The sequence below is a fragment of the Microcaecilia unicolor genome, chromosome 10, assembly GCF_901765095.1.
Source record: "Microcaecilia unicolor chromosome 10, aMicUni1.1, whole genome shotgun sequence".
NCBI classification, from domain to species: domain Eukaryota; kingdom Metazoa; phylum Chordata; class Amphibia; order Gymnophiona; family Siphonopidae; genus Microcaecilia; species Microcaecilia unicolor.
In genome coordinates this window covers 23,383,366-23,410,909 of record NC_044040.1, presented here as the reverse complement: position 1 = coordinate 23,410,909, position 27,544 = coordinate 23,383,366, and the positions used below count along the sequence as shown (strand labels likewise).

At 47.2% G+C, this 27,544-nt stretch overlaps 1 protein-coding gene across 6 annotated transcripts in view; it reads left to right on the top strand.

The window, feature by feature from the left end:
- SBF1 (SET binding factor 1) overlaps positions 1-27,544 on the top strand; it is a 186,186-nt gene that overhangs the window by 143,657 nt on the left and 14,985 nt on the right. For 4 of the 6 annotated variants that reach the window (XM_030217005.1, XM_030217006.1, XM_030217004.1 and 1 more), the window contains 7 exons: positions 8,713-8,900; positions 10,075-10,251; positions 10,824-10,925; positions 11,012-11,197; positions 13,365-13,491; positions 16,382-16,512; positions 18,477-18,710. In XM_030217005.1, coding sequence (XP_030072865.1) covers positions 8,713-8,900; positions 10,075-10,251; positions 10,824-10,925; positions 11,012-11,197; positions 13,365-13,491; positions 16,382-16,512; positions 18,477-18,710 — 1,145 coding nt within the window. Of the gene's footprint in view, positions 1-7,690; positions 7,769-8,712; positions 8,901-10,074; positions 10,252-10,823; positions 10,926-11,011; positions 11,198-13,364; positions 13,492-16,381; positions 16,513-18,476; positions 18,711-27,544 lie in introns of all 6 variants that reach the window. The other 2 variants (XM_030217002.1, XM_030217000.1) reach the window with 1 other exon arrangement.

Below are 27,544 nucleotides of genomic sequence, written 5' to 3'. Positions count from 1 at the left end.
GGAACGCCACTGGGTAACTGCCCATCCAGAGTTTAACTACATAAGTAGAAGACAAACTGCAGATACTCAATAAAGATATTTTTTTTCTTTTGGTTCTTTAGTTTGTCTAAAATTGATCTTGATACTTAGTGAGTACATATTTAAGTTGAATCATTCTCGTCCTCATGCACTAATGACTATGCATTTTATTTATTTATGCATGTATTTTTCCAGTTAAGCGGATTATAACTGAACGTACATGATTATCGTATGACCATAATCCTAAAACCATATAAAATATGAATTAATACAATGATTAGTTATACATACATATTTGAAAGAATAGCACGATACATGTATTACATCTAGTATGAGGGGTCATACCCACCACCCTGCCAGGTGTTCACTTTCCTTTTTCCTCTCCCACTGAATAACTTTCAAACACACAAAACATCCCAAGTGCCGTCTCCATCCCCATGCTTTTGATACTGTGCCACAGGTCCCCTTGGGGGCCCTGCTTATAGCCCACACATGATGTCCCAGTCTCCTTGGGGACCCTAGCAAATTCATATGTGGCACCTTGACCTTCATCTCTTTGGGGCTTTGGGGACCTTATTGAAAACTTGTACAACCTCCTGATTCCTAACAGTTAATAAATCCCAATACATAAAATTAAATATGGTGTCCCAATACTTGTGTCTTTAAAACAAAAAGAAAACCTGCCAAAGACACACCTGTTACCCCAATGTCCTGGCTTCTGTCTTGGGGAACCTGCCAAGCACACACAGGGTGTTCTAGCCTTCAGCTGTCGCCTCCTCTTCCTTGTGTTCTGCCAAACAGACACAGAGCATTTTAGACTGTGCTGCCCTGAGGACATTGCCAAACACAGTGTTCCAGTCTCTGGATTTAGATATTTTTCGAGTTCTAATTACTCACCTTTCTAAACTTGTACACAAGGTGAGTTATATTCAGGTTCTCTGAGGAGAAGCACGAGAGCAGTCCTCACACATAAGTGACAACATGTGACAGAGCTCAGAATGGAGCAGTGTGAACAGATCTTAAGAGCTTTTTGAGAATACTTTATAGAGCGTGTGCAGAGTTTCCCCACATCAGAGCCACCCTAGCTTACTCCGGAGGGAGTTCAGCATAGGAACCAGGAATAGCATCAGCGCTGTGCAGCCACAGAAAAGCAGCATTGGTATCTGGCCAGGCGAGCTGCAAATTCAAAGGGCAGAAGGGGAGTAGCAGTGTCTGTTGTACCAGCTGGAAAACAGAGGCCGCAGTAGCAGTCTGTGCAGCCAAAGGTGGGGAGGGGGAGGCAAAGTCGGAGAGCACATGTGGGGTACACAGCCTGTCCATACCTTGTTTTCACTATTGGACTGTTCCCCATGGTTCCTTGGTGGGTGAGAGCAGAATCGTTCTATTGTATTTGGGATTTATTAACCGCCTTCCCCCAAGGTGATGTACAGCTTGAATCTTCGTGTTAATGAGTAGGCTGGAGATTGAATCGGTGTGCTCAACTCAAGCCCAACAGGGACCCTGCCCCTTCTTGGCTTTAAGGCAGAGCAGGCTGATTCACTCTCCCATTGGCTGCTTAACACTGAGATTTGCAGCTCTTTATCTGTTGCGCCTTGAGAACAGTCTTAACTGAAAAACAAACTGATAGCTGAGTGGGAGAACAAGAGCCAGAGATATAGTCAGACCAGAGCAAAGCAAGTTAGGACTCTTGTTGGGGGTTGGAGTGGAGGAGTGGCCTAGTGGTTAGGGTGGTGGACTCTGGTCCTGGGGAACTGAGGAAGTGAGTTCGATTCCCACTTCAGGCACAGGCAGCTCCTTGTGACTCTGGGCAAGTCACTTAACCCTCCATTGCCCCATGTAAGCTGCATTGAGCCTGCCATGAGTGGGAAAGCGCAGGGTACAAATGTAACAAAAATAAGATAGATACTATTGGAGATTCTACATGGAATGTTGCTATTCCACTAGCAACATTCCATGTAGAAGGCTGCGCAGGCTTCTGTTTCTGTGAGTCTGACGTCCTGCATGTACGTGCAGGACGTCAGACTCACAGATGCAGAAGCCTGCTTGGCCACATTGGTCATTGGTGATCTGCAAGGAGGAATAGCAACATTCCATGTAGAATCTCAAATAGTAGCAACAGTGGAGGAGTGGCCTAGTGGTTAGGGTGGTGGACTCTGGTCCTGAGGAACTGAGTTCAATTCCCACTTCAGGCACAGGCAGCTCCTTGTGACTCTGGGCAAGTCACTTATCCCTCCATTGCCCCATGTAAGCCGCAATGAGCCTGCCATGAGTGGGAAAGCGCAGGGTACAAATGTAACAAAAAAACAAAACAAAAGAGTGATGTGATGGTACACAAAAGCTGATGGTTTTGGGTGGGAGAGAAAGCTGAGTGAGGGTCTTTTGAGTCTGAGGGAGCTGAGTGAGAAACCCTGTGTGCACGTACATGTGTGTGAATTGGGGAGGAGATAAAGCCAAGTGAAGGAGTAGTAGAGCCAGTGGAACAAGGGCAGGTGCTTCTTCAAAGAATAAAATACTTTTCTCCATATTGCATCATCAGTGGTTTACGTTTCAAAAGGCAGTGATTATGTTGTGTGATAAGGGCAAATAGTCTGCAGAATTTTGCAGAAGTCTGAAATACTGTTTGCAAAATTTATTTGTGCAGAATTCCTTAAGGGGTAACTAGTTCTATTTCTTTCATAGAGCTCGGAGGGCAGGCCTACTCAATCTGCATTTCTCTCACTGAATTACTACCCATTTCAAATCTTTTATTGTTTGACTCAACAGTTCTTTTTCTCTTCCAGCTTAATTGGAGCCAGGCTAGGAACTGGCTTCCATGAGCTTTTATTTGCCTTATCTGCAAATGTTTACATACATTATATATGCCCCACTTACATCTCTACAACTGCACACAAGCGGCCCATTATGGTGGCAGTCCTGAATCTGAGGGCATGTAGCTGAGCTCCTTCCAGAACCTGGCACCATGAGCCTCTAATCAGCTGTCTAAGTATCTCATGTAATGGTCACAACTTCTTTCTCAATCCTCTGCAACATCCCCAGGTCTGGCAGAACCAAGGAGCAAAACTCTGTCAACCCAGGAATTTAAGCGGAAACTTTCTGCATGGAAGTGCACTGCAAGTAACATCTGAGTCACTGGGTGGGCTGAAATGGGTCTTTTCTGCCAACTTTTTCAGGTGATTCTATATGGAGAGATCTTTGCACCCCCCAGGTCCAATCCCACATCGGATGACATTATGACATTGATCACCAAGGGCCCCAGAGCTGCCTCAGACACTAGTGGTGTATTGATGTCATGGAAGCATTATTCCACCTTTAGTATTATGCACCAGAAGCCTACTATTGGTTTCTGTACCACTTCCCAAGTACCTTTGCAAAGTATTACTCATCTTCAGAGTGGAAGATGATTGGAGCAGCCTCTCTTATAGAGGTTCTACTTTAACCATTCGTTGTAGCCTAATGGCTAGACTAGTGAGCTGAGAACCAGGGAGACCCTCCATTTCCTCAGATACATTCAGGTATAGTAGGTAATTCCTGGTCTTGAGATGACTTACATCCTACGTTTGTATCGTGCGTGAGGTAAATCCAGAAATTCTTCCCCTTCTACATGTGGGGGAACATGCAGCAGTCCTCAAGAGGCCCAGGTAACAGCCATCAAGTGACATAGGAGGATTCTGCTTCTCTTACCATTTCCCATTCAGGAGTTGGAAAGGAAAATCTAAAGAAATATTTCACTGTCTTCGAGCATGCACCTTCAGTTAGCATATGATCAGGTCAACATGTGATATTTTTGAAATGGTATAGGGAGTTTTCCCCATGAGTATTAATGTGCACAGACTCTGTCATGGCTGCAAGCATCAGGTTTTAGGTACAATTTATATTTAAACGGTTTTTATTGATGATCATATATTAATAAACAATGTTGTAGAAAACAAACATATGAAAGTCATAACAATACAGCATATTTACTTATACACTTCGTACTTGTTCCATCAGTGACCATCAATTTTATTTAACGATAACTCCCCTGCCATCATGTCCCTCCCCCTCCCTCCCTCCCTCCCTCCCCGTACATCACCTCTAGGTTTTAGGTACAATTTAAAGGTCAAGCTTGCTCAGCAGATAAGGGAGGTTAAACAGCATCTTTGAATGGGAAACCTAGAATGCACATCTGTCCTTAACATCTGCAAAAGATACTTCATTCTTTTCCAGGACAGTGGAGGGTGTGAAAGCCACAGCTTGCTCACTGGGCAAAACCTGGAATGAGATTTTGACTGGATTTTAAGTGTGGGTGTGGGGGTAGCCAGTGTCTGGGGGAAGGCTAAGTTTTTAACCTCAAATGCTTGGCTCCTTGGCATGGTACAGAATAAATGCAAATGTCAGCTGTTGAAATTTCTGCCAGATGGTCAATCCAGAGCTCTGTGGTCAAGTTCTCAACATCAGAATTTACTGTTAAATGAACTCTTCTGCCCCTTGTAGGCCAATGTTGTCAAACCTGTTTCACCAGGGGAAAAGAAAATATGATGATACCTTTTTTATTCCAATAAAAAAAGGTATCATCTTATTTTCTTTTCCATGTTCTATTTTGTTTGATTTCTATTGATAACCTTTAAGAGTGGACTAACACGGCTACCACACCTCTCTACCAGGGGAAAAGAGGGCAAGAATTTTATTTTTTTTGATTCTGAAGGAACTAGAACTCAGGGCCTTGAACAAGTAAGTTCCTAGTAAGAACAAAGCAAGATGGTTTCCCTAGGCATCTTACCCACTTTTCTGCAAAAAAAACAAAAAAGCAATGCTCAAGTAGCATGGACTGCCCTTCAGCGTAGATCCAGCTCAATGAGCATTAACCAAATGCCTAGTGTGATTTTACAATGGATCTGCAGAAACTGGGGTTGCATGTGTTGCTCTTTCTAGGCGATTGTCTGATCAAGAGCATATATCAGGAACGGACCATAGAATCAATTACACAAGCATCCAGGGTTGCGATAGTTACTGATTATAACCTGCTACCTTAAAATTAGGGAAAGGGGATGAGATTTGATATATTGCGTTTCTGTGGTTATAGTGAGAGTGGTTTACATATTATATACAGGTGTATTTTGTATCTGGGGCAATGAAGGGTTAAATGAATTGCCCAGAATCACAAGGAGCTGTAGTGGGAATTGAATCCGCTTCCCCTCAGGCTGCTGAACTAACCATTAAGTTACTCCTCATTTCCTAAGATTTTACAAGGCAGTTACCCCAAATCCCAGTTGAAATTCATAGAAGCACTGCTAAATATGTATTTTATTTGTTGAGTAGGTACACTGGGTATTTCCCTGTCCCTTGAGGCAGTGAAGGTTTAAGTGACATGCCCAACTCACAAGGAGCCACAGTGGGATTTGAACTAGGCACCTCTGGATGTCAAGGCCACTAGGCCACTCCTCCACTTCTGTATAATACAGGCAACACCCATTCTTCCAGAGGGAAAAATCATCACTTTGATATCCATAGTGGAAGAAATAAGGGAATTATCAGACATCAGTACGGAATTTGTTGAGAATGTTGGGTCTTGGCACGAACACTTCAAGTGAACTCCCTTTGCACATCTCAACAGGAGACCAGTCCAGCGGACCCTGATGTTCTTGGTGTCTACAAGTCGCTTAGTGCTTTCAAGATAGCATCCAAATCACTCTGCAGCTCGAGGATTGACTATCCTAGTAGCTGATTCAATCAAATCTGACCAAAGGATTCATCTTTCAGATTCTTCCCGTTCAGGTGGGGAGCTCATATAGAGGTGTCTGCTCAGGAAAAGCATCATCAGATAAACTTCCTAGCACTAAGGCCATCTTCCTTAGCGTCCCTCTGGACCGGCCCAGGATTGGACTGATGGGTTATCCACGCCTACCAGCAGGTGAGACTGAGGCGTGGATAACCCATTAGTCCAATCTTGGGCCGGTCCGGAGGGACTAAAGGAAAGCAAATTAGCAGGTAAGGTCTAATTTCTCCTTACACAGAACCACCCTCAGAGCCATCCACTTGGCAGGGAAGAACACATTGTGGTGGACAGAGTTAAATCTTGTAACCATGTGGGAAAGATCTCAAGGCTGTGGCATGAATTTCTGTCCACACATTCGGATCACATTTTTGGATGGGAACTCCTGGTATGATAATAAGTTTACAATTCAGTTCCACCACCTCTAGGGTTATTGTTTTATTATTTCCAGATTTTTTTGTTAAAAATAAATTTAATAAAAAAAAAAAAGAAGAGAGAGAAAATGACCTGTCACTAAAAACATGTTAATTTGTACCTGCTGGTATTGCTTTTTCCCTTTATTTAAATAAACATGTACCTAGGAATTCCCATGTAAGGGGACCATTTTGTGCTTGTCCTCAGAGAAAGCAACAGCAGACCTGTGGCTGTTCTCCAAGGATACATTCCTCAAAAAAATCCTACCCGGTTTCTTTAGGAGTTTTGCTTCTCCTCGTGTAAGCTTCATAGCAAACTAATATGGCCCCATTAAATGAGGAGTGGCCTAGTGGTTAGGGTGGTGGACTCTGGTCCTGGGGAATTGAGGAACTGAGTTTGATTCCCACTTCAGGCACAGGCAGCTCCTTGTGACTGGGCAAGTCACTTAACCCTCCATTGCCCCAGGTACAAATAAGTACCTGTATATGTAAGTCGCATTGAGCCTGCCATGAGTGGGAAAGCGCGGGGTACAGATGTAACTAAAATAACTAAAAATAAATGCCGAGGCAAGAACCCCTGCACAGCTCAGTAAAGCATTCTTGTAAACTCTTAAGCTTCATTTTACACCATTCCAAACAGGGCTTCATCAGATGTCATCCATGTGTGAGAACCGGTATCCTGCTCTAACCCCGAAACCATCCATTCCCCTGGGATCCTTCCAAGCACACACTGACAGTGGTCTCTCTTCTCCCTGTGAACTTCCCAAACCACAGTTCCAGCTTTCAAACTCTTAAGCCTCCCCCACCTAAGACCTCGACAAACACTTATCTCCCAGCCTTTTTTCCCTTGGGGACTCTTCCACACACACATTGTTGCTGTTTACCAACACAGTAATGGGCTGTTGTCATTCTCCCCTTCCCTCTCGGATCAGGTTTATTTAATTTGCAGTTTCTTAAACATACTGAGGTTTTGTTAATTTCACACTATGTACTGCAGTGATTTGACTCTTCTTGTTGCATGGGTAATGCTTTTCTCTAGTTGTAATTCAATGGCTTTGTTGCTCTCTGGAGGAAGGCAGTTCTTGGCGGTGAGACATCATTGCTTCAGGGCTGGCAGTCCTCAATGTGAGCCTCAATGCCCTGTGCAGCACCTTTCTTTGATATTTACTATATAGCTAAGCACTTAGTTTTGCACTGTGCTATGGATGCTAATTGGCTTTCATGTTACCTAGGGGCACAGAACTCTGGCCAAGCTGATACATGCTGTCTCATACACATTTCTTAATCAGTGGCAGATGTCGCACAGAATGCTTTGCTTTGTTGTAACAAAAGCTTTCTGGGACAGCCAGTTTCCTCTGGCCCTCAAAAATCTGGGCTCTCTCCTCAGTCTTTATAGTAAATCCCCGAGATATATTCTGTCACCTTACACCCGTCATTCTCTACCCTTGTGTCATGGAACAGTACACAGTAGCTTTGAGACTGTCTCTTCTGTCCTGTCCCTTCCCAGTACTAGGTCACAGAGCTAGGGTCATCACTCTATCCAACACTAAGTCCCCAACGGTGAAGGGCCGTCAGACAACACAAGGTACAGTACTGCAGCATGCTTGCTTACTCTTAACCCACTGGAGCTCTAACAGTAAGCATCTTACTACGTAGAATAATAATAATCCTAATAGCAATAATGCATTTGGTGATTGTGTGACTTTGAGATCTTACTGACATTTATCTTTCATATTAACGTCTCACCCCACTGCTAACTCTTTCATGCTAACACAGAGTTCCTTTTCAGTTTCTGAGTTTATGGTTTCTTGTAACATCTGCAACAGCTCCTGTGTTACCCCTCACCCCCCTATATTCTTCACCCTCACCCCCGCCCCCCCAAAAAAAACCCTGAGATAGAGCTGTCTGGTAAGATGTGGATGAAGATGAAAGTATACTTGATTCATGTAGTGGCTTTTTGAGGACAGTCTGCATCGTGTGATATTTATCAAACTTCATTTTGGGTTATATCTACCACATACTGATAAGTAAATATCTGCACACAAAACAGAGAATTGTTGGGCAAGTCATAGTATAACCAGTGAGCTGCTTGGGCATTGATGGGGAGGGTAAGTGCTGTGCTAGAGAGAGGGGAGAGGAATGGACCTATAGGAGGACATTGAGGAGAGAAGGGTGGGGCTGTGGAATCAAGGATGCATTAATGAAGGGGAGAAAGATAAGGGCTATAGTGATGGAATGGGCTCTTGCCTGCCTTCTATATTACGTGAAGTATAAATTATTCTAGTGTGCATTGTTGTTTGAGTGTACTGTATAGTATATATTTGATGGAGGGAGGGGGCATTCCTTCTCTTTGTGTACAGTACATTGTATTCGGAGGTCCAGCACATCCACCAATATAACGAGGGTGAGAGGAGATCCAATTCCTAGGTTTTGCCTTCCCCTGACATGCTTCTTCCATCTCTGTGTGCCCGTCTTTTGAATGAAAGGTGCTTGATATGTGTCTTGCTTACACTACTTTTCTTCTTGCAGGTAAGTGGGGAAGCATACGTGGTGGTGGCAGCCGCATGAGCTCATATGCACTGAATGTGGAAATTGGAAGCCGCCTGGCAGGGAAGGAACTCCTAATGCCTCAACACAATGGGGGCCCATCAGAGTCCAACTTCCTCTGCCAGCAGCGGGCATCACTCTTTATCATTGGAGATAAATCACAGCTCAAGGTAAAAACAAAAGGGAGTATCTTTTCTCACCATCTTCCACCAATCTGCATCCTTGTGCCTTCTACCAACCCTAACGCTCATCTGGCTCTTTCGGAACCCTTTCACCCAGCCTGTACTTTTATGTCTCTCTTCTGCCTTGCTCAACTTGCTGGCACCTGTTGCCCCAAACTGTTGCTGCCAGCTGCCCCCATCCCCACTCCTATTCTGGTTCTCTTCTTTGTACGCTAATTAAGCAGTATATCAAATACCTTTGAAACTTTAAACTTCTCTTCCTCCACAACCCATCTTCTCATTTCCTTTCACATCTCCACCTACCTCGACACTTCTAGCCACCTCTTACTCCAGATAGTAGTTCTGTTGCCTCCCTTTTCCTTGACAGCTGTCCTGCACAACGACTGGAATTGCATAGTGACTGTAGCTTGCTTGTTTTACTGAAGCCACATTTGGGGGGGGGGGGGGTAGTTTAACTGCGCGCTTTCATTTAGGTGCACCAAAGGCCACGTTGTAGATGTCTGCTGTATAATGGATCCTATCACCTAGGTTCCATTATAGAATACAAGGATAACCCAGTATCCGTGCGCCATAGAGCTGATATTAGTATATGTGCCTCAGTAGGCAGGACGCATACATCTTACAGTATTCTGTAAGTTACCATGTAGGTGGAAGCCATGCTCCTCCCTTGTATATGCCCTCTTGGAATTGAATGACAAGTTTAGTGGGTGTTTTCAGAATAGTGCTTAGGTGCCCTCTTAACACGTGAGTATGCTCACACATACATGTGCGTAAATGTGGCACCTGAGTTCTAGGCTTGCCCTTATGGTGGCTGTAGCATGTATGTATTTCCTTGAGTCTATGTGTCTTCCTTGGGCCGTACCTGGCGACTGTAGTGCGTCGTCTTCATCTTCCCTGTGATATGTGGGTGAGTAACTGTATGTGTCTTCCTCCAGCAGTGTGCATGGTGTTTTAGGTGTATCTTTCTAGGATTGTGTATTGACTATAGTGTGTCTGTTCTCCTTGTGGCCAAACATGGTGACTCTAGCATATGTGTCTATCCTTCTCCCTTTGCCCTTCCTCTTGGAGTTGTGTGCAGGGATTTTAATGTGCATATGTTTCCTTGGGGCTGTAAGTTATTGTAATTTGAATAATACCAGTTGTGGTGTTGCTGTTCCCTCAGGGCGTGAAGCAGGACCCACTTCAGCTCTGGGAGGTGGTCCCCATTGAGGTTTTTGATGTGCGGCAAGTGAAGGCCAGCTTTAAGAAGCTTATGAAAGCATGTGTTCCCAGTTGCCCTTCAACAGACGCCAGTATGAGCTACCTGCGCTCCCTAGAGGAATCAGAGTGGCTTTCTCAGGTCAGTGAATCTTGTGTACATCCTCAGTATGTATGTTATCTATGATAATGCAAAAGCTGTGTAACCTTCCAAAGGGGTAATTGTGTTTGTATCAGTAAAAAAAAAAAAGACAAGTGAGGCTGATTGCAACTTTATAGTGTGATTTATTGAGGAATGAGCTGTCAAGGACTCTTGCTGCCTTCAAATTCCAATCTTAATAAATTGGTAAATGTATAAGGTGTTCCCAGCTTTTGTTTGCCTTCTATATCTGCTTCCTATCACCGTATTGAAACAGCTTGGTGCATCTTACTTAAAAGCCTTGGCATATAAACTGACTGCTCTGGGATAGCTCATTCTGTCTCGTATATTTTCTGCATTGAGATAGCTCAGTGTGTCAGGTGTCTTCTTGGCACATAAGCTGTCGCTGTCTTGTGATAATTTTATGTGCCTCCTTCCTTTTTCTTTCCCTCACTTGTTCTGTCCCACTCAAGATTTTAAGACCATACTTAATTCCTTTTTGACTTTCTATACTTGAATAGGTGTTGCATGAGTGCGTGAGCATGTTTTACACTATTGTCTGTTTATATTTTCAGTTGCACAAGATTTTGCAGATCTCAGTTCTGGTGGTTGAATTGTTGGACACTGGCTCCTCAGTGTTGGTGAGCCTAGAAGATGGCTGGGACATTACCACACAGGTCGGTGACAATTGGCATGGTTGACGCCTTTTCTGCTAGTGTTCTGTCCAAGTTTGACTTCCTCACTACCAGCTTGCTTCCTGCAGGTGGTGTCCCTGGTGCAGCTGCTATCAGACCCCTACTACCGGACAATGGAGGGTTTCCGGTTATTGGTGGAGAAAGAGTGGCTTTCCTTTGGGCATCGCTTCAGCCACCGTGGGGCTCAGACACTAAGTAGCCAGAGCAGTGGATTTACCCCTATCTTCCTGCAGTTTCTGGACTGTGTACATCAGGTGAGCATACTGGAAGAAGAGGTTGTCTTATTTGCTGCAGGCCTGATGAGAGATGACTGATTGTACTACTTTACAACTAGACTCAATTGAAAGTAGATATTTTTCAATAAATGTGTTAAGGATGCAGCATGAGGACAAAAAAGTGAACAACCGCCTAAAGGAGGTTATGATCTGTTCTGTTGCTGTTTCTTTAGAATAATCCTTTTCAGATGAGTATTGGTCAACTTTTTAAATTTTATCAAGTTTTTATCAATTTCTTAACTAGTTTTACTAAAAATAGGAGACAGAGCCTCAACTTACTCCTTTTTGGCTACAAAGCTGATGGGGCGTGAGGAAGAGCTGTTTCCTTATCATCCATGCCAGACCAGTTCAAACAAGTGGGTTATGTCCCCCCGCCAGCAGATGGAGCCAGAGAAAAACAGTTCAGAGATTACCACTTTGCCTTCAGCTCCTCAGTAATTCTCTGTCTTCAGCAATTGGCACAGTCATGTGACTTGGTGCAGCAACTAAGTAGGCGGAATATGCTGCTCCTAGGAAGGCTGTAGGCCAAGATTCCCTGAGTCTGAGGAATCCTGCAGGCAACAGTCCTTTGGGGATGATTTTTCTTTCCCCTTGGGCACAAACTAGAGGGCTAGGATTGGGAGAGGCTGGTCTGCAGAGCCAGGGGGTCTAAGCCCAGTCAGTTTGTTCCCCCTGCCCACCTCAGATCCTTGTGGAGGTTGTGACTGCAGTGCCTATTGCTTCCTCCCCTCTTTTTGGAAGGGGGCCAGAAGTATATGCCCTGATTGCAAGCCAGGTAAAGCTCTTAGAAGAGGAAGAAGAGGGGAAAAAAGCTGCCTCAGTGGAACCTCTTCCTAGCCTGCCTCCTGATCTTCTATGGTATATCAGATTGGGACTTAGGTTGTCTAAAGTGATCACATTCTCTTCCTTGATTGAGTACATTCCACTCATCTGAACTGCCCTGGAATAGGGGAAATTTGGGCTTGCCTGTTAATTTTCTTCCTGCCACACCAGTCTAGAACCCACCCCTGGAAGCCATAACACAAGGGTTCTTAGTCTGCCAAATTCAGAAGGCTATAGAGAACCTGTATGTTGTAGCCTTCTCTGAAGGTAGTTGTTTCCTTGTATCAAATTCTCATTCCTGGGTTAGTGACCATGAACTGATGATTTTAAGCGCACCGGATTTGGCTTTAAGGTGAGTTGGAAACACAAAACACAAAAATTGCCTTCAGTAGTCGTAGCTTTGATATAGGATTCTGAGGAGTTGAAGTAAGCACCAGTTACTATAAGGAAAGTGAGGTCAGCTTTGAGCTGTTTTTCTCTGGTTCTGTCTGCTGGCAGGGGGACATAACCCACTGGTCTGGCAGGACTTGAGGAACGGAAATTAACAGGTAAATGTCCCCTTTATGTGATTCAGACATTTGTACTCTTGTGCTGAGTATTTCAGGGAAAGGGGGAAGTTACTTATTGTCTCTCTTGACTCCATTTGACAAATGATTTATCATATTCCCATTAAGTGCCTGCGCAGCCTTCTACATGGAATGTTGCTAATGGAATAGCAACATTCCATGTAGAATCTCCAATAGAGCAACATTCCATGTAGAATCTCCAATAGTATCTATTTTATTTTTGTTACATTTGTACCCTGCGCTTTCCCACTCATGGCAGGCTCAATGCGGCTTACATGGGGCAATGGAGGGTTAAGTGACTTGCTCAGAGTCACAAGGAGCTGCCTGTGCCTGAAGTGGGAATCGAACTCAGTTCCTCAGGAGCAGAGTCCACCACCCTAACCACTAGGCCACTCCTCCACTGTGTGCTTGTCTGATACATACATGTTTGTGCTGGATTTTTCAGTGTTTTTCTAAGCCAGGATTTCAGGGATGTGATTTATACAAATCCCCAGATTTGTAGTATCCCAGTTAGGGATTCAGAAGGTTTGCACTCAGCATTGCTTCCACCCAGTACTCTCTGATATTTGTATTAAATTATTGCAAGTTTTAACACTCTTGAGAGCAGATTTCTAGCCTCTTTAAAGTGGGTTTTTATTGATCTATTGTGTGTGAGATCTGTTAACACTTGCTAGAAACTTTTCTTCCTTCAGAATTCTGAGAGTTGAAAGAAGAGATTCGAGTGCATAGAAGTTTAATTTCTTTCTGTCATATTTTAGATTCACCTGCAGTTCCCCATGGAGTTTGAGTTCAGCCAGTACTACCTGAAGTTCCTGGCCTATCACTACGTTTCCAATCGCTTCCGCACTTTCCTTCTGGACTCGGACTATGAGAGGATAGAACTTGGTATGATCAGTGTGGAGATGGGACTGACCCAGGAAAGGGAAGAATGTGCAGGCAATGCGATGAAGCTGTCTTGGGACCAAGGATACTTTTAGGATGGGAGTTGGCAAACTGTGATGTGAAAAAGTACGCTCCCTCCCCTGATTTCCCCTATTATTGCATATATGTCACACTGACTAGTTTCTGTTTTTTTAAACAAAATATATTTCATTACGTAGCTTCCCACTATTAACAAAACCTGTGAGATAGTTGAGTGGAGATAGAGAACTGAAAAGTGAGCTGAGACATCTCTGTTGGCATCCAGTCCTGGTCCTCAGTATTTTCTATCTCCAGCAGATGGATGGACAAACTTTTCAGCCTCTGGTTCTGAGTGATTTGCTCCTGGTCCAGTTGATAATGTGATCCCCAGCTTTGCATGTGGCTCGAGTCTTATATCTGGGGGTCTAGATGCCTGTCTGTGTCACCCCATGAATATACGTCTTCCCTCTCTTCATCTTTCCCCTGTTCCTGTGGAGCTCTCCTTTTCCAGCACAACAATCTAAAAAATTTAAAAAATATAAAAGGAAAGAGGTTTACTGGCGAGCATGGGAGAGAGCCTTTCTCACCTGTGGTAAGACTTGTGGAGATTGAGGTTGGGAGGAAGCAGCCAGCAGTGGTAAGTCTGACTAAAATTTGACTCTGAATCGCTTGGAGGGCTGCAAGTTCTGCTTGGTGCAGAGGAGGGATCCTGACTTACCGCTTGGGACATGTTGTGCTGTGCTTGTGACAGTCAAGGTGAATGGGGACTCCCGTGGAGGCAGTTGCGTGGTGGTCCCACTCAAACATCACTGCACTGTGTCCCTACCTGCTTCACCTAGCTGTTGCGAAATCTACACCCACTCTTCCTTGCAGAACTGCTTTAATTCAGACTGTACCTTTAATGCATTTTTAAAGCAATTAATGCATTAAAATTTTAACTTGTATTAATAATTTTAACATGTTGACCTATCTTTATCTCTCCCTTTTCTCCTCTCCCAGACTCTTGACTTCCTCCTCCTGACATATTTTTCTTTCCTGCTGCCCTTGCCCGCATACCATGCACGCCAGTATTTTTTTTCTCCTGCAGTGCCTCCTTCTCCTCACCCCCCCCCCCCTCCCCCTGCACACACACGTATGCACTCCAGCATCTCTCTCTCTTCCTGGCTGTCCTATGAACTTACCTGTACATTTTGAACCACTAAACACACACTGCTTCTCTCAAGCTGGAGCCCTGTCTGTAGCATCCTGCCCATAGGAGGTAGGACGCTACAGAGAGAGGGCTGCAGCTAGAGGGAAGCAGTGTGGGTTTAGTGGTGCAGGCAAGTTCAGCGGGCTGGGGGGAGGAGAGTCAAGATGCCTAAGTGCAGGAGGAGGGGAAGGAAGAGACAGATGCTGGGATTCACAGGAGGGATGCCAGGACCTGAAAGAGGGGAGAGAACAAACACAGAAGGGAGATGATGCCCATAGAGAGGAGGGGAGGGGGAAAGAGATGGAAACTAGACAGATTTGAGGAAGAAAGTTGAATGTGAAAGATGGATATAGGCAGGGTTGTGCTGGTAAATTTTTAACAACAGGCTCTTTCTCCTGACGTAGCCAGCTCTACAGTTGGAAGGGCCAGGGGTTGCAGGGTGGGGGGGGGGGAGCAACACTTGCCTCTCTCTCCTCCCTCCCTTCGTGCGGGCACGCTAGGCATACCTTTGCTGGCAACCAATAAATGGACTGCCACCACTCCCAACGTCTTGCTCTGAGCAGCATGCTGTAACTTCTCACACATGCTGGAGAAGTCCCAGCCTGCTGCCCAGAGCTGGAAACAAGGAGCTGGGAGCAGCAGCAGTCTATTTACTTGGCTGGCAGGGCTCAGCATCCCCACCAGCAAAGTAAAAGAGAATTCAGCAGGGGGCCCAAGCCCACATTTTGGGAGCCAGTTGTTAAAGTAGCCATGGAGGGCCCTACTTTAACAACCGGCTCCCAAAATTCTTAAAAACTTAACAACCGGCTCTTGCGAGCCTGTGTGAACCTGCTCCAGCACACCACTGGATATAGGGCAGGAAGTGAAGAAGAAGGGAAGAAATAGTGACTAAAGGAGGCCCTGAAAACAGAGTTGATTAGAAAGAAGATGATTAGAAAGAAGATGATTAGAAAAAGTCCCCAGACTACAAAAGTAAAGTGTGTTATATAATTTATTTATTTTCAATTTAGTGATACAAATTCTTAAAACTGAAACATTTCAATCTGCTGTCTATATTTTGCACTGTACAGGTATAAATGTGAGGGGGTTGCTTTGTGATTCATCATGTGAATAAAATTTTTAATCGATGTGCTGTCCTAATTCAGATACATTTGTGCATGAACTACTTATTCCAGGTCCTGTCACAGCATCTCATTCTTTTTTTTTTTTCTTCTCTTCTGGAATTTTCTTTGATTGTGGCTTATATTCTTGTAGAAACTGTGTGGTGACTGCTCAGTATATAACGCGGATTAGATTCAACAGGGCTGGCTGAAATCAGGCCTGGCTGTGTGTTAATCCGCTGAATCTAATCAATTAAATTCGGTCAGTTGGTTCATTGAGTAACTAAGAGGGCAGTTGCTTTTCCACATGGGTGTTAAATAAATAAATGAAGTAATTTAACAATTGTGTTTGCTCAGGTTTCCTTTGTCTAAGTTTTTATATTTCGTTTAAAGATCAGAAACAATTCAGTGTGACATATATGCAAAAGTAGGGGAAATAGGGAGGGTAGGAACTTTCTCATTATATATTCACTGGGATGAGGAGGTCTGGAGTTGTATGTGTGTTTTTGGAATGCCTCTATCTTTGGCTTGCTGTGTGAGTCTCTGAAGCATACAGGTGTCTATTCCTCTTTTCTCCTTCCTGTAGGTATTCTGTATGAAGAGAAAGGTGAGCGTAAGGCCCAGCAGGTGTACAAATCTATATGGGATTATATTGAGCGGCTAAATAAGAAAACGCCTGTCTACTTTAATTATATGTACGCTCCAGAGGATGGTGAGGTAAGAGCCCCACTGTATGCGCTGGATGAGGTACTCCTTTGGTAATAGACCTTTTCAGTTCAGTGCAGTGACGGTGTCCTGGAATGAGAAGAGCTGCAGGTACTACTTCCGTTGGGAGGAGTGTTTAACAGCTGGGCATAAGAATCTGTACAGTATGGCAGCAGCAGCAGCATCTCAGCTGAGATTAAGATTTCTGTTTTAAGCAATCCTTTAATGAGATCAAAGATTTAATTTTACCTTCTCTTGAAGTCAGCTGCTGGAATGCAGCATGCCATTAATTCTTTTCTTAGCTGGAAGATACAGCAGAAAGGTCTTGGGCCACTTCCAGTCCGTGCTAGGCATGTAACTGTTGCTGCTTCCTCTTTATCTAATGCTGTTACCAGAAAGGCTGTTCTTTTTGAAATGATTACTTTATTTTTTGTCTATTAGATTGTAAGCTCTTTGAGCAGGGACTGTCTTTCTTCTATGTTTGTGCAGCGCTGCGTACGCCTTGTAGCGCTATAGAAATGCTAAATAGTAGTAGTAGTAGGTTTTGCAGCAGGATATGGCCAAAACCAAGCTTCTCATCTTTTCCCCCTAAACCTACCTCTCCTCTCCCCCCTTTCTCTATTTCTGTGAATGGCACTATCATTCTCCCTGTCTCATCAGCTCGTAACCCTTGGGGTCATCTTTGACTCCTCTCTCTCCTTCTCTGCTCACATTCAACAGATTGCCAAAACTTGTTGTTTCTTTCTTTATAACATCAGCAAAATCCATCCCTTCATCTCTGAGCACTCTACCAGAACCCTTATCCACACCCTCATCACCTCTCGTCTTGATTATTGTAACCTGCTTCTCACCGGCCTCCCTCTTAGCCATCTCTCTTCTCTTCCATCAGTCCAAAACTCTGCTGCGCGACTCATTTTCCGCCAGAGTCGCTATGCTCACAGCCCTCTCCTTAAGTCACTTCACTGGCTCCCTATCCGTTTCCGCATTCAATTCAAACTTCTCTTGTTGACCTATAAGTGAATTCACTCTGCTGCTCCCCAGTACCTCTCTTGTCTCTCCCTACACCCCCCCCCCTCGGGTACTCCGTTCTGTAGATAAATCTCTCTTATCTGTCCCCTTCTCCTCTACTGCTAATTCCAGACTCCGTTCCTTTTATCTTGCTGCACCTCACGCCTGGAATAGACTACCCGAGCCTCTACGTCTAGCCCCGTCTTTGGCCGTTTTCAAGTCTAAACTTAAAGTCCACCTCTTTACCACTGCTTTTGACTCCTAACCACTACTCACTTGCCCTGTCCTTTTATCCTCACCTCTTTATTCCCTTACCCTTATTGTTCTAACTACCTGTCTTATCTAGATTGTAAGCTCTTTGAGCAGGGACTCTCTTTTTTTGTGTATGGTGTACAGCGCTGCATATGTCTTGTAGCGCTATAGAAATTAGTAGTAGTAGTAGTAGTAGAATTTTACTAGGGAGCAGTACAAAACCAGCTTCCAATTCCCCTTCCCATCTCTTCCAAGCACACATGCCGTTTTGCCCTGTGCATTGAAATTATTTTCTTGTAGCTTAAAAATATAGTAAACAAATCTAATTGTGAGTGAGTTGCAGATAAGAGCAGGTTATGAATGCTGGAAGTATAAAATGGCCTTCCTTAGCCATGGCGGTTTAGCTCGGGTATTATTATTATTAGCATTTGTATAGCGCTACCAGACACACGCAGCGCTGAACACCTGACACAGAGAGACAGTCCCTGCGCAATATAGCTTACAATCTAAAAATACAGACAGACAAGACAAGGGTGAGGGAAGTACTGGGTGAGAAGGAACAAGGGGGGAGGGCAATTGAGTAGAGGCTAGGAGCCAAAAGCAGTGGTGAAAAGGTATTATCCTGCAGTGCCTCTTTAGTTGAATTATGTTGTCTGTGGCATTACTCTTCACCACCTATTTGCCTTTCATGCTGGTTTCTGTTCTTCACATTCTAGGTTCTTAGGCCCTACAGTAACATCTCTAACCTGAAGGTGTGGGATTATTATACATGGGAGACGCTGTCAGAGGTGCCATCCTATGACTGGGAGCTGGTGCATGGTCATTACCAACAGATGGAAGAAGCAGAGCGCCAGGACACCAGTGCACCACAGTCCAAACGTAAGATCATTTGGCCATGTTATGACAATCGGAGCAAGGTGGAACCCGATTCCATCACACGGCTTCTGGAGGTGAGTTCAAGGTGGAGTTTTGGACCCAGTGGAGTGGGGCAGCCAGAGCAGGGTGGTGACATGAGACCGTGAAAGTTCTCTATTTGCTAAAGCAGGCACAGCTATGACTGCTAATGCTGCATTTGCCTTCAGGCTTCTGAAAATAGGATGTATGCTTCCTGTGTGAGGATCATACAGTATTTTGTTTCAGCCTTTTTTGAACAATGGGAGATTTCAACTTACATGTTGATAATTTGAGCTGTCTTAAGGTATTTCTTAACAGGTCTATCCTTGATTGGGCTGGAAAAAAAATAGTTGATGATCCACCACACAAACAAGGACATACATTAATTAGACTGAGTAATGGGAATACAGACCAATTATTAATAGGCTTTTGAGAAGATAATTTTGTACTTATTTTTTTAGTTAAACTTAAGTGATGGAATGTAAAGGTGGGCTAAGGACTGGAGACTTGAAAAGCTGAGCCTTGGAGGCTGAAAACTGCAATTTGAGCTCCCACTAGGGGCAAAAGACATAGTAACATAGTAGATGACGGCAGATAGACTTGTATGGTCCGTCCAGTCTGCCCAACAAGATAAACTCTTTTTATGTGCTACTTTATATGTATACCTGACCTTGATTTGTCCTTGCCATTCTCCGAGGACAAGCAGGCTGCTTGTTCTCACGACTGGGTGACGTCCGCGGCAGCCCCCACCAACCGGAAGAAGCTTCGCGGGACGGTCGGCACGCAGGACACGCCCACCGCGCATGCGCGGCCGTCTTCCCGCCCGTGCGCGACCGCTCCCGCCAGTTACTTTTTTTCCGCGACTGGAGAGAGTTGTGCAATTGCCTCTCTCTCTGTTCAGCCGCCGGATTTTTCGACCGCGTTTATGCGGATCGTCGCTTTTGGATTCCCGTTCGGTTTCCTCTTTTCTTTTCTTTTGTGTTATTAAAAAAAAAAAAAAAAAGGGATTTCGCGCGTGTGGAGCACGCGCTCCCCTTTTCCCTCGCTTCTAGCGGGGACGCCACGTTGCGGCCTAGTGGCCGCTCGGTCGGTTTGTTTTTCGTGGTGTGATTTTAGCCACCATTGCCGACTTTGACTTCGCCGACGCGATTTTTCCGTCGATGTCCTCGAAGGTCCCGAGTGGATTTAAAAAGTGTGGTCGCTGCGGCCGGCCGATCTCGCAGACCGACACCCACGCTTGGTGCCTCCAGTGCCTCGGGCCGGAGCACAATCTCAAGTCGTGTGTTTTGTGTCTCGGTCTCCGGAAACGGACTCAGGTTGCGAGGCAAGTTCTACGGGACCGTCTTTTTGGAACTTGCGCCGGCCCCTCGACGTCGACCTCGACGGCATCGGTATCGAAGGCCGGTTCTTCGGTACCGGTATCGATGCCCGAGACATCGGCACCGATGGCAGCGACCCCAGGAGAACAGGTCCCGTCGGCCCGCCGGCCCGCCGGTGAGGGTGGGGTTGAGAGGCCGCGTGGGCAGTCGGCCCCGGTCACTCCCTCAGCTCGTGAGCCACGGGACCGAACCCTGTCGGACCCGGTACCTCGAGACCGAGGGGGATCGACCTCCTCCTTCTCCATGCCCTCCGGCGCCGGTGACGTGCACCGGAAAAAGGACAAAAAGCGCCGTCACCGGGAGCCCTCGGTGCACCCTGAAGAGGAGTCGACGCCGAAGCGTCATCGCAGAGAGGAGAGATCTCCGTCGGTGGTGGAGGTACCGACGCGTCGGGGTTCCGGCACCTCGGTGCCGTCTCCTGGCCCCCAGCAGCTTCTGGCACCGACACCCTTACCGGCCCCACCGCCTTTCCCGGCAGCGGGCCTGGACGAGTGCCTCAGAGCCATCCTTCCGGGGATCCTGGAAGGGCTGATGCGCCAGGCTGTGCCGGCGTCGGGGGTGCTTGCGCCCCCGACGCCGATGACTGTGGCGCCGGCGAGCTCTAGCCCGGCGCCGGGGCTGTCGACACCGCCGCCGCTTGCGGTGCCGGTCTCGACCGCCACGCAGGTGGAGTCCCCGTCGACGTCGATGGAGGGAGCTCCGTCCCCGCCGGCGCGGGAGTCCACCGCTCGACGACACCGAGACCTCGGTGCCTCGACGTCGAGCCGGGCCCGGTACCGGACTCAGCTACATGAGCTAATGTCCGATACCGAGGATGAGGACTCGTGGGGGGAAGAGGAGGACCCGAGATATTTCTCCTCAGAGGAGTCTACGGGCCTTCCCTCGGACCCCACGCCGTCACCGGAGAGGAAACTCTCCCCTCCTGAGAGTCTCTCCTTTGCCTCCTTTGTGCGGGATATGTCTATCAGCATTCCCTTCCCCGTGGTCTCTGTGGAAGAGCCGAGGGCCGAGATGCTCGAGGTCCTCGACTATCCATCACCACCTAGAGAGTCCTCCACGGTACCGCTGCACAATGTCCTGAAGGAGACGCTTCTTCGGAACTGGGTGCGACCATTAACTAACCCCACCATTCCCAAGAAAGCAGAGTCCCAGTACAGGATCCACTCTGACCCAGAGCTCATGCGGCCCCAGTTGCCCCATGACTCAGTGGTCGTGGATTCTGCTCTCAAGAGGGCACGGAGTTCGAGGGATACCGCCTCGGCGCCCCCGGGGCGGGAGTCTCGCACTCTGGACTCGTTTGGGAGGAAGGCCTACCAATCCTCCATGCTCGTGACCCGCATCCAATCCTACCTGCTCTATATGAGCATCCACATGCGGACCAATGTGCAACAGCTGGCGGACCTGGTCGATAAGCTCCCGCCGGAGCAGTCCAGGCCATATCAGGAGGTGGTCAGGCAGCTGAAGGCGTGCAGAAAGTTCCTGTCCAGGGGGATTTTTGACACCTGTGACGTGGCATCTCGTGCTGCGGCCCAAGGTATAGTGATGCGCAGGCTCTCATGGCTGCGTGCCTCTGACCTGGACAACCGCACCCAGCAGAGACTGGCTGACGTCCCTTGCCGGGGGGATAACATTTTTGGTGAGAAGGTCGAGCAGATGGTTGACCAACTGCATCAGCGGGAAACCGCTCTCGACAAGCTCTCCCACCGGGCGCCTTCAGCACCCGCCCCCACGGGCGGGCGTTTTTCCCGGGTCCGGCAGGCTGCACCCTATTCTTTTGCGAAGCGTAGGTACAACCAGCCGGCCCGAAGGCCTCGTCAGGCACAGGGACAGCCCCAGCGCGCTCGTTCCCGTCAACAGCGTGCGCCTAAGCAGCCCCCTGCGCCTCCACAGCAAAAGCCGGGGACGGGCTTTTGACTGGATCCACGGGAACATAGCCGCCCTACAAGTGTCCGTACCGGACGACCTGCCGGTCGGAGGAGGTTAAAATTCTTTCACCAAAGGTGGCCTCTCATAACCTCCGACCAGTGGGTTCTCCAAATAGTGCGGTGCGGATACGCCCTGAATTTGGCCTCCCTGCCTCCAAATTGTCCTCCGGGAGCTCAGTCTTTCAGCTCCCATCACAAGCAGGTACTTGCAGAGGAACTCTCCGCCCTTCTCAGCGCCAATGCGGTCGAGCCCGTACCACCCGGGCAGGAAGGGCAGGGATTCTATTCCAGGTACTTCCTTGTGGAAAAGAAAACAGGGGGGATGCGTCCCATCCTAGACCTGAGAGGCCTGAACAAATTCCTGGCCAAAGAAAAGTTCAGGATGCTTTCCTTGGGCACCCTTCTGTCAATGATTCAGAAAAACGATTGGCTATGTTCCCTGGATTTAAAGGACGCATACACTCACATCCCGATACTGCCAGCTCACAGACAGTATCTCAGATTCCGCCTGGGCGCACGGCACTTTCAGTATTGTGTGCTGCCCTTTGGGCTCGCCTCTGCCCCACGAGTGTTTACAAAGTGCCTCGTGGTGGTAGCGGCCTACCTGCGCAAGCTGGGAGTGCACGTGTTCCCATATCTCGACGATTGGCTGGTCAAGAACACCTCGGAGGCAGGAGCCCTCCGGTCCATGCAGTGCACTATTCAACTTCTGGAGCTGCTGGGGTTTGTGATAAATTACCCAAAGTCCCATCTCCAGCCAACCCAGTCTCTGGAATTCATAGGAGCTCTGCTGAATACCCAGACAGCTCAGGCCTACCTTCCCGAAGCGAGGGCCACCAATCTCCTGGCCCTGGCTTCGCAGACCAGAGCGTCTCAGCAGATCACAGCTCGGCAGATGTTGAGACTTCTGGGTCATATGGCCTCCACAGTCCATGTGACTCCCATGGCTCGTCTTCACATGAGATCTGCTCAATGGACCCTAGCTTCCCAGTGGCTCCAAGCCACCGGGAATCTAGAAGATGTCATCCGCCTCTCCACCAGTTGCCGCACTTCACTGCTCTGGTGGACCATCTGGACCAATTTGACACTGGGACGTCCATTTCAAATTCCACAGCCCACGAAAGTGTTGACGACGGATGCATCTCGCCTGGGGTGGGGAGCTCATGTCGATGGGCTTCACACCCAGGGTCTGTGGTCCCTCCAGGAAAAGGATCTGCAGATCAACCTCCTGGAGCTCCGAGCGATCTGGAACGCACTGAAGGCTTTCAGAGATCGGCTGTCCTGCCAAATTATCCAAATTCGGACAGACAATCAGGTTGCAATGTATTACGTCAACAAGCAGGGGGGCACCGGATCTCGCCCCCTGTGTCAGGAAGCCGTCGGGATGTGGCGCTGGGCATGCCGGCACAGCATGCTTCTCCAAGCCACGTACCTGGCAGGCGTAAACAACAGTCTGGCCGACAGACTGAGCAGAGTCATGCAACCGCACGAGTGGTCGCTCCATTCCAGAGTGGTACGCAAGATCTTCCGAGAGTGGGGCACCCCCTCGGTGGATCTTTTCGCCTCTCAGACCAACCACAAGCTGCCTCTGTTCTGTTCCAGACTTCAGACACACGGCAGGCTAGCGTCAGATGCCTTTCTCCTTCATTGGGGGACCGGCCTCCTGTATGCTTATCCTCCCATACCTTTGGTGGGGAAGACCTTACTGAAGCTCAAGCAAGACCGAGGCACCATGATTCTGATAGCGCCCTTTTGGCCCCGTCAGATCTGGTTCCCTCTTCTTCTGGAGTTGTCCTCCGAAGAACCGTGGAGATTGGAGTGTTTTCCGACTCTCATTTCGCAGAACGACGGAGCGTTGCTGCATCCCAACCTTCAATCCCTGGCTCTCACGGCCTGGATGTTGAGGGCGTAGACTTCGCGGCGTTGGGTCTGTCTGAGGGTGTCTCCCGGGTCTTGCTTGCCTCTAGGAAGGATTCCACTAAAAAGAGTTACTTTTTCAAGTGGAGGAGGTTTGTCGTCTGGTGTGAGAGCAAGGCCCTAGAACCTCGTTCTTACCCTGCACAGAACCTGCTTGAATACCTTCTGCACTTATCGGAGTCTGGCCTCAAGACCAACTCAGTAAGGAATCACCTTAGTGCGATTAGTGCTTACCATTATCGTGTGGAAGGTAAAGCCATCTCTGGAGAGCCTTTAGTCGTTCGATTCATGAGAGGTTTGCTTTTGTCAAAGCCCCCTATCAAGCCTCCTACTGTGTCATGGGATCTCAACGTCGTCCTCACCCAGCTGATGAAACCTCCTTTTGAGCCACTGAATACCTGCCATCTGAAGTACTTGACCTGGAAGGTCATTTTCTTGGTGGCAGTTACTTCCGCTCGTAGGGTCAGTGAGCTTCAAGCCCTAGTAGCTCATGCTCCATATACCAAATTTCATCACAACAGAGTAGTGCTCCGCACCCACCCAAAGTTCCTGCCGAAGGTGGTGTCGGAGTTCCATCTTAACCAGTCAATTGTCTTGCCAACATTCTTCCCCAGGCCGCATACCCGCCCTGCTGAACGTCAGTTGCACACATTGGACTGCAAGAGAGCATTGGCCTTCTACTTGGAGCGGACACAGCCCAACAGACAGTCCGCCCAATTGTTTATTTCTTTCGACCCTAACAGGCTAGGGGTCGCTGTCGGGAAACGCACCATCTCCAATTGGCTAGCAGATTGCATTTCCTTCACTTACGCCCAGGCTGGGCTGACTCTTGAGGGTCATGTCACGGCTCATAGTGTCAGAGCCATGGCAGCGTCGGTGGCCCACTTGAAGTCAGCCACTATTGAAGAGATCTGCAAGGCTGCGACGTGGTCATCCGTCCACACATTCACATCTCATTACTGCCTCCAGCAGGATACCCGACGCGACAGTCGGTTCGGGCAGTCGGTGCTGCAGAATCTGTTTGGGGTGTAAATCCAACTCCACCCTCCAGGACCCGAATTTATTCTGGTCAGGCTGCACTCTCAGTTAGTTGTTCTTCGTAGGTCAATTTCTGTTGTACCCTCGCCGTTGCGAGGTTCAATTGACCTGGGTTCTTGTTTTGACTGAGCCTGAGAGCTAGGGATACCCCAGTCGTGAGAACAAGCAGCCTGCTTGTCCTCGGAGAAAGGGTATGATACATACCTGTAGCAGTTGTTCTCCGAGGACAGCAGGCTGATTGTTCTCACCTACCCTCCCTCCTCCCCTTTGGAGTTGTGTGTTTCATCTTTTTGCTAGTCATTCAACTGGCGGGAGCGGTCGCGCACGGGCGGGAAGACGGCCGCGCATGCGCGGTGGGTGTGTCCTGCGTGCCGACCGTCCCGCGAAGCTTCTTCCGGTTGGTGGGGGCTGCCGCGGACGTCACCCAGTCGTGAGAACAATCAGCCTGCTGTCCTCGGAGAACAACTGCTACAGGTATGTATCATACCCTTTTTCAGGGCACAGACCATAGAAGTCTGCCCAGCACTAGCTTTGCTTCCCAATTACCGGTGTTGCCATCCAATCTCCGATAAGCTTTTGTGGATCCATTCCTTCTGAACAGTATTCCTTTGTGTTTATCCCACGCATTTTTGAATTCTGTTACCATTTTCATCTTCACCACCTCCCGATGGAGGGCATTCCAAGTATCCACCACCATCTCCGTGACAAAAAATACTTCCTGACATTTTTCCTGAGTCTGCCTCCCTTCAACCTCGATTCATGTCCCCCATAGGAGCCCATTAGACCCAAGAGGTGTCTGATCAGTGGCAATATATAAGAAAGCACCAGGAGATGACATGACGCGAGGTAAGGAGTAGACACTGAATAGCAAAGCCTCCTCTGTGCCTCTTTCTAATCTGCTAAAATTTCTGTCTCTACTCACTGAACGAATTCCCTGTCAACCGATCTGCCTCAGGAGTCCAGCAAGTACCGCCTGTGTAAATTTCAACTCACCCTACACTGCTGATGGCTTTCAAATTGCTCCAAAAAAGAACACGACAAGCAGCGTTTAGGGGACTCTGAAATGGCGAGCCCACACTCTTCACAGAGCCCTACCATCTGCTCATGATCTGTGGAGATAACAGCAGCGGTAGAAGCCACACTAGATAAAAAGCTACAGCAGATCTATGACAGAGCTGAAAAGGCTCACAAGTGGCTTGATAGCTTGAGTCTAGAATTTGACGCACATATGCAGAGGGACCAGTATGTTGGAGAACCAGGCCCAGCAGTCCTTGCAATTGCAACAAGCATTGCTAAAACGTGTGGAGGACCTAGAACAAAAAGTGGATGACCTGGACTTACAGGTCTTCTGGAGTCCCTACTGGATAAAGACCTGGTAAGCTTTTTGGAATTTATGGCTCCCTAAGCATTGAACCTAGAAGAACAACTCCGCTCTTTTAGAGTGGAATGAATGCACAGACTGTGAACCCAACAGCCTGAATCAGGCAGACTGCGTCATGTGATCCTCCACATCCTAAACTTTATGCATAAGCAGTTAATGCAGACGATTAGATTTAAGGCTCTCAATATGTATACTTTGGAAGAGGAGTGTGGTAGCCGTGTTAGTCCACTCTTAAGGTTATCAATAGAAATCAAACAAAATAAAACATGGAAAAGAAAATAAGATGATACCTTTTTTATTGGACATAACTTAATACATTTCTTGATTAGCTTTCGAAGGTTGCCCTTTTTCATCAGATCGGAAATAAGCAAATGTGCTAGCTGACAGTGTATATGAGTGAAAACATTCAAGCATTGCTATGACAGTCTGACAGGGTGGGAGGATGGGAGTGGGTAGGAAGTATGCATGGGGACATCAAAGCATATCATTGGTATTCTAACAGGTATTCTATCCACACCCACCCTGTTAGAATACCAATGATATGCTTTGATGTCCCCATGCATACCTCCTACCCACTCCCATCCTCCCACCCTGTCAGACTGTCATAGCAATGCTTGAATGTTTTCACTTATATACACTGTCAGCTAGCACATTTGCTTATTTCCGATCTGATGAAAAAGGGCAACCTTCGAAAGCTAATCAAGAAATGTATTAAGTTATGTCCAATAAAAAAGGTATCATCTTATTTTCTTTTCCATGTTTTATTTTGTTTGATTTCTATTGATACACTTTGGAAGAAAGACGGGAGAGGAGGGATATGGTAGTGATGTTTAAATACATCTGTGGCATTAATGTACAGGAGATGAGCCTCTTTCAAATGAAGGAAAACTCTGGAATGAGAGGGCAAAGGATGAAGTTAAGAGATTATAGGCTCAGGAGTAATCTAAGGAAATACTTTTTCACGGAAAGGTTGGTGGGCACGTGGAATCACCTCTTGGTGGAGGTGGTGGGGGACGAGGACTGTGTCTGAATTTAAGCATGGGGCAGGCACGTGGGATCTCTTAGGGAAAGGAGGAGATACTGGTTGCTGTGGATGGGCAGAGTGGATAGGCCATTTGACTCTTATTTGCTGTCATGTTTCTATAGTCGTGATATGCATCAGTCAGTTTAGATAAAGCCAGAGTACATTGTCTTTTCTAGTTGCAGTAGCTAATGAAGTACAGCATCACCTAGATCAGAATGACGCAATG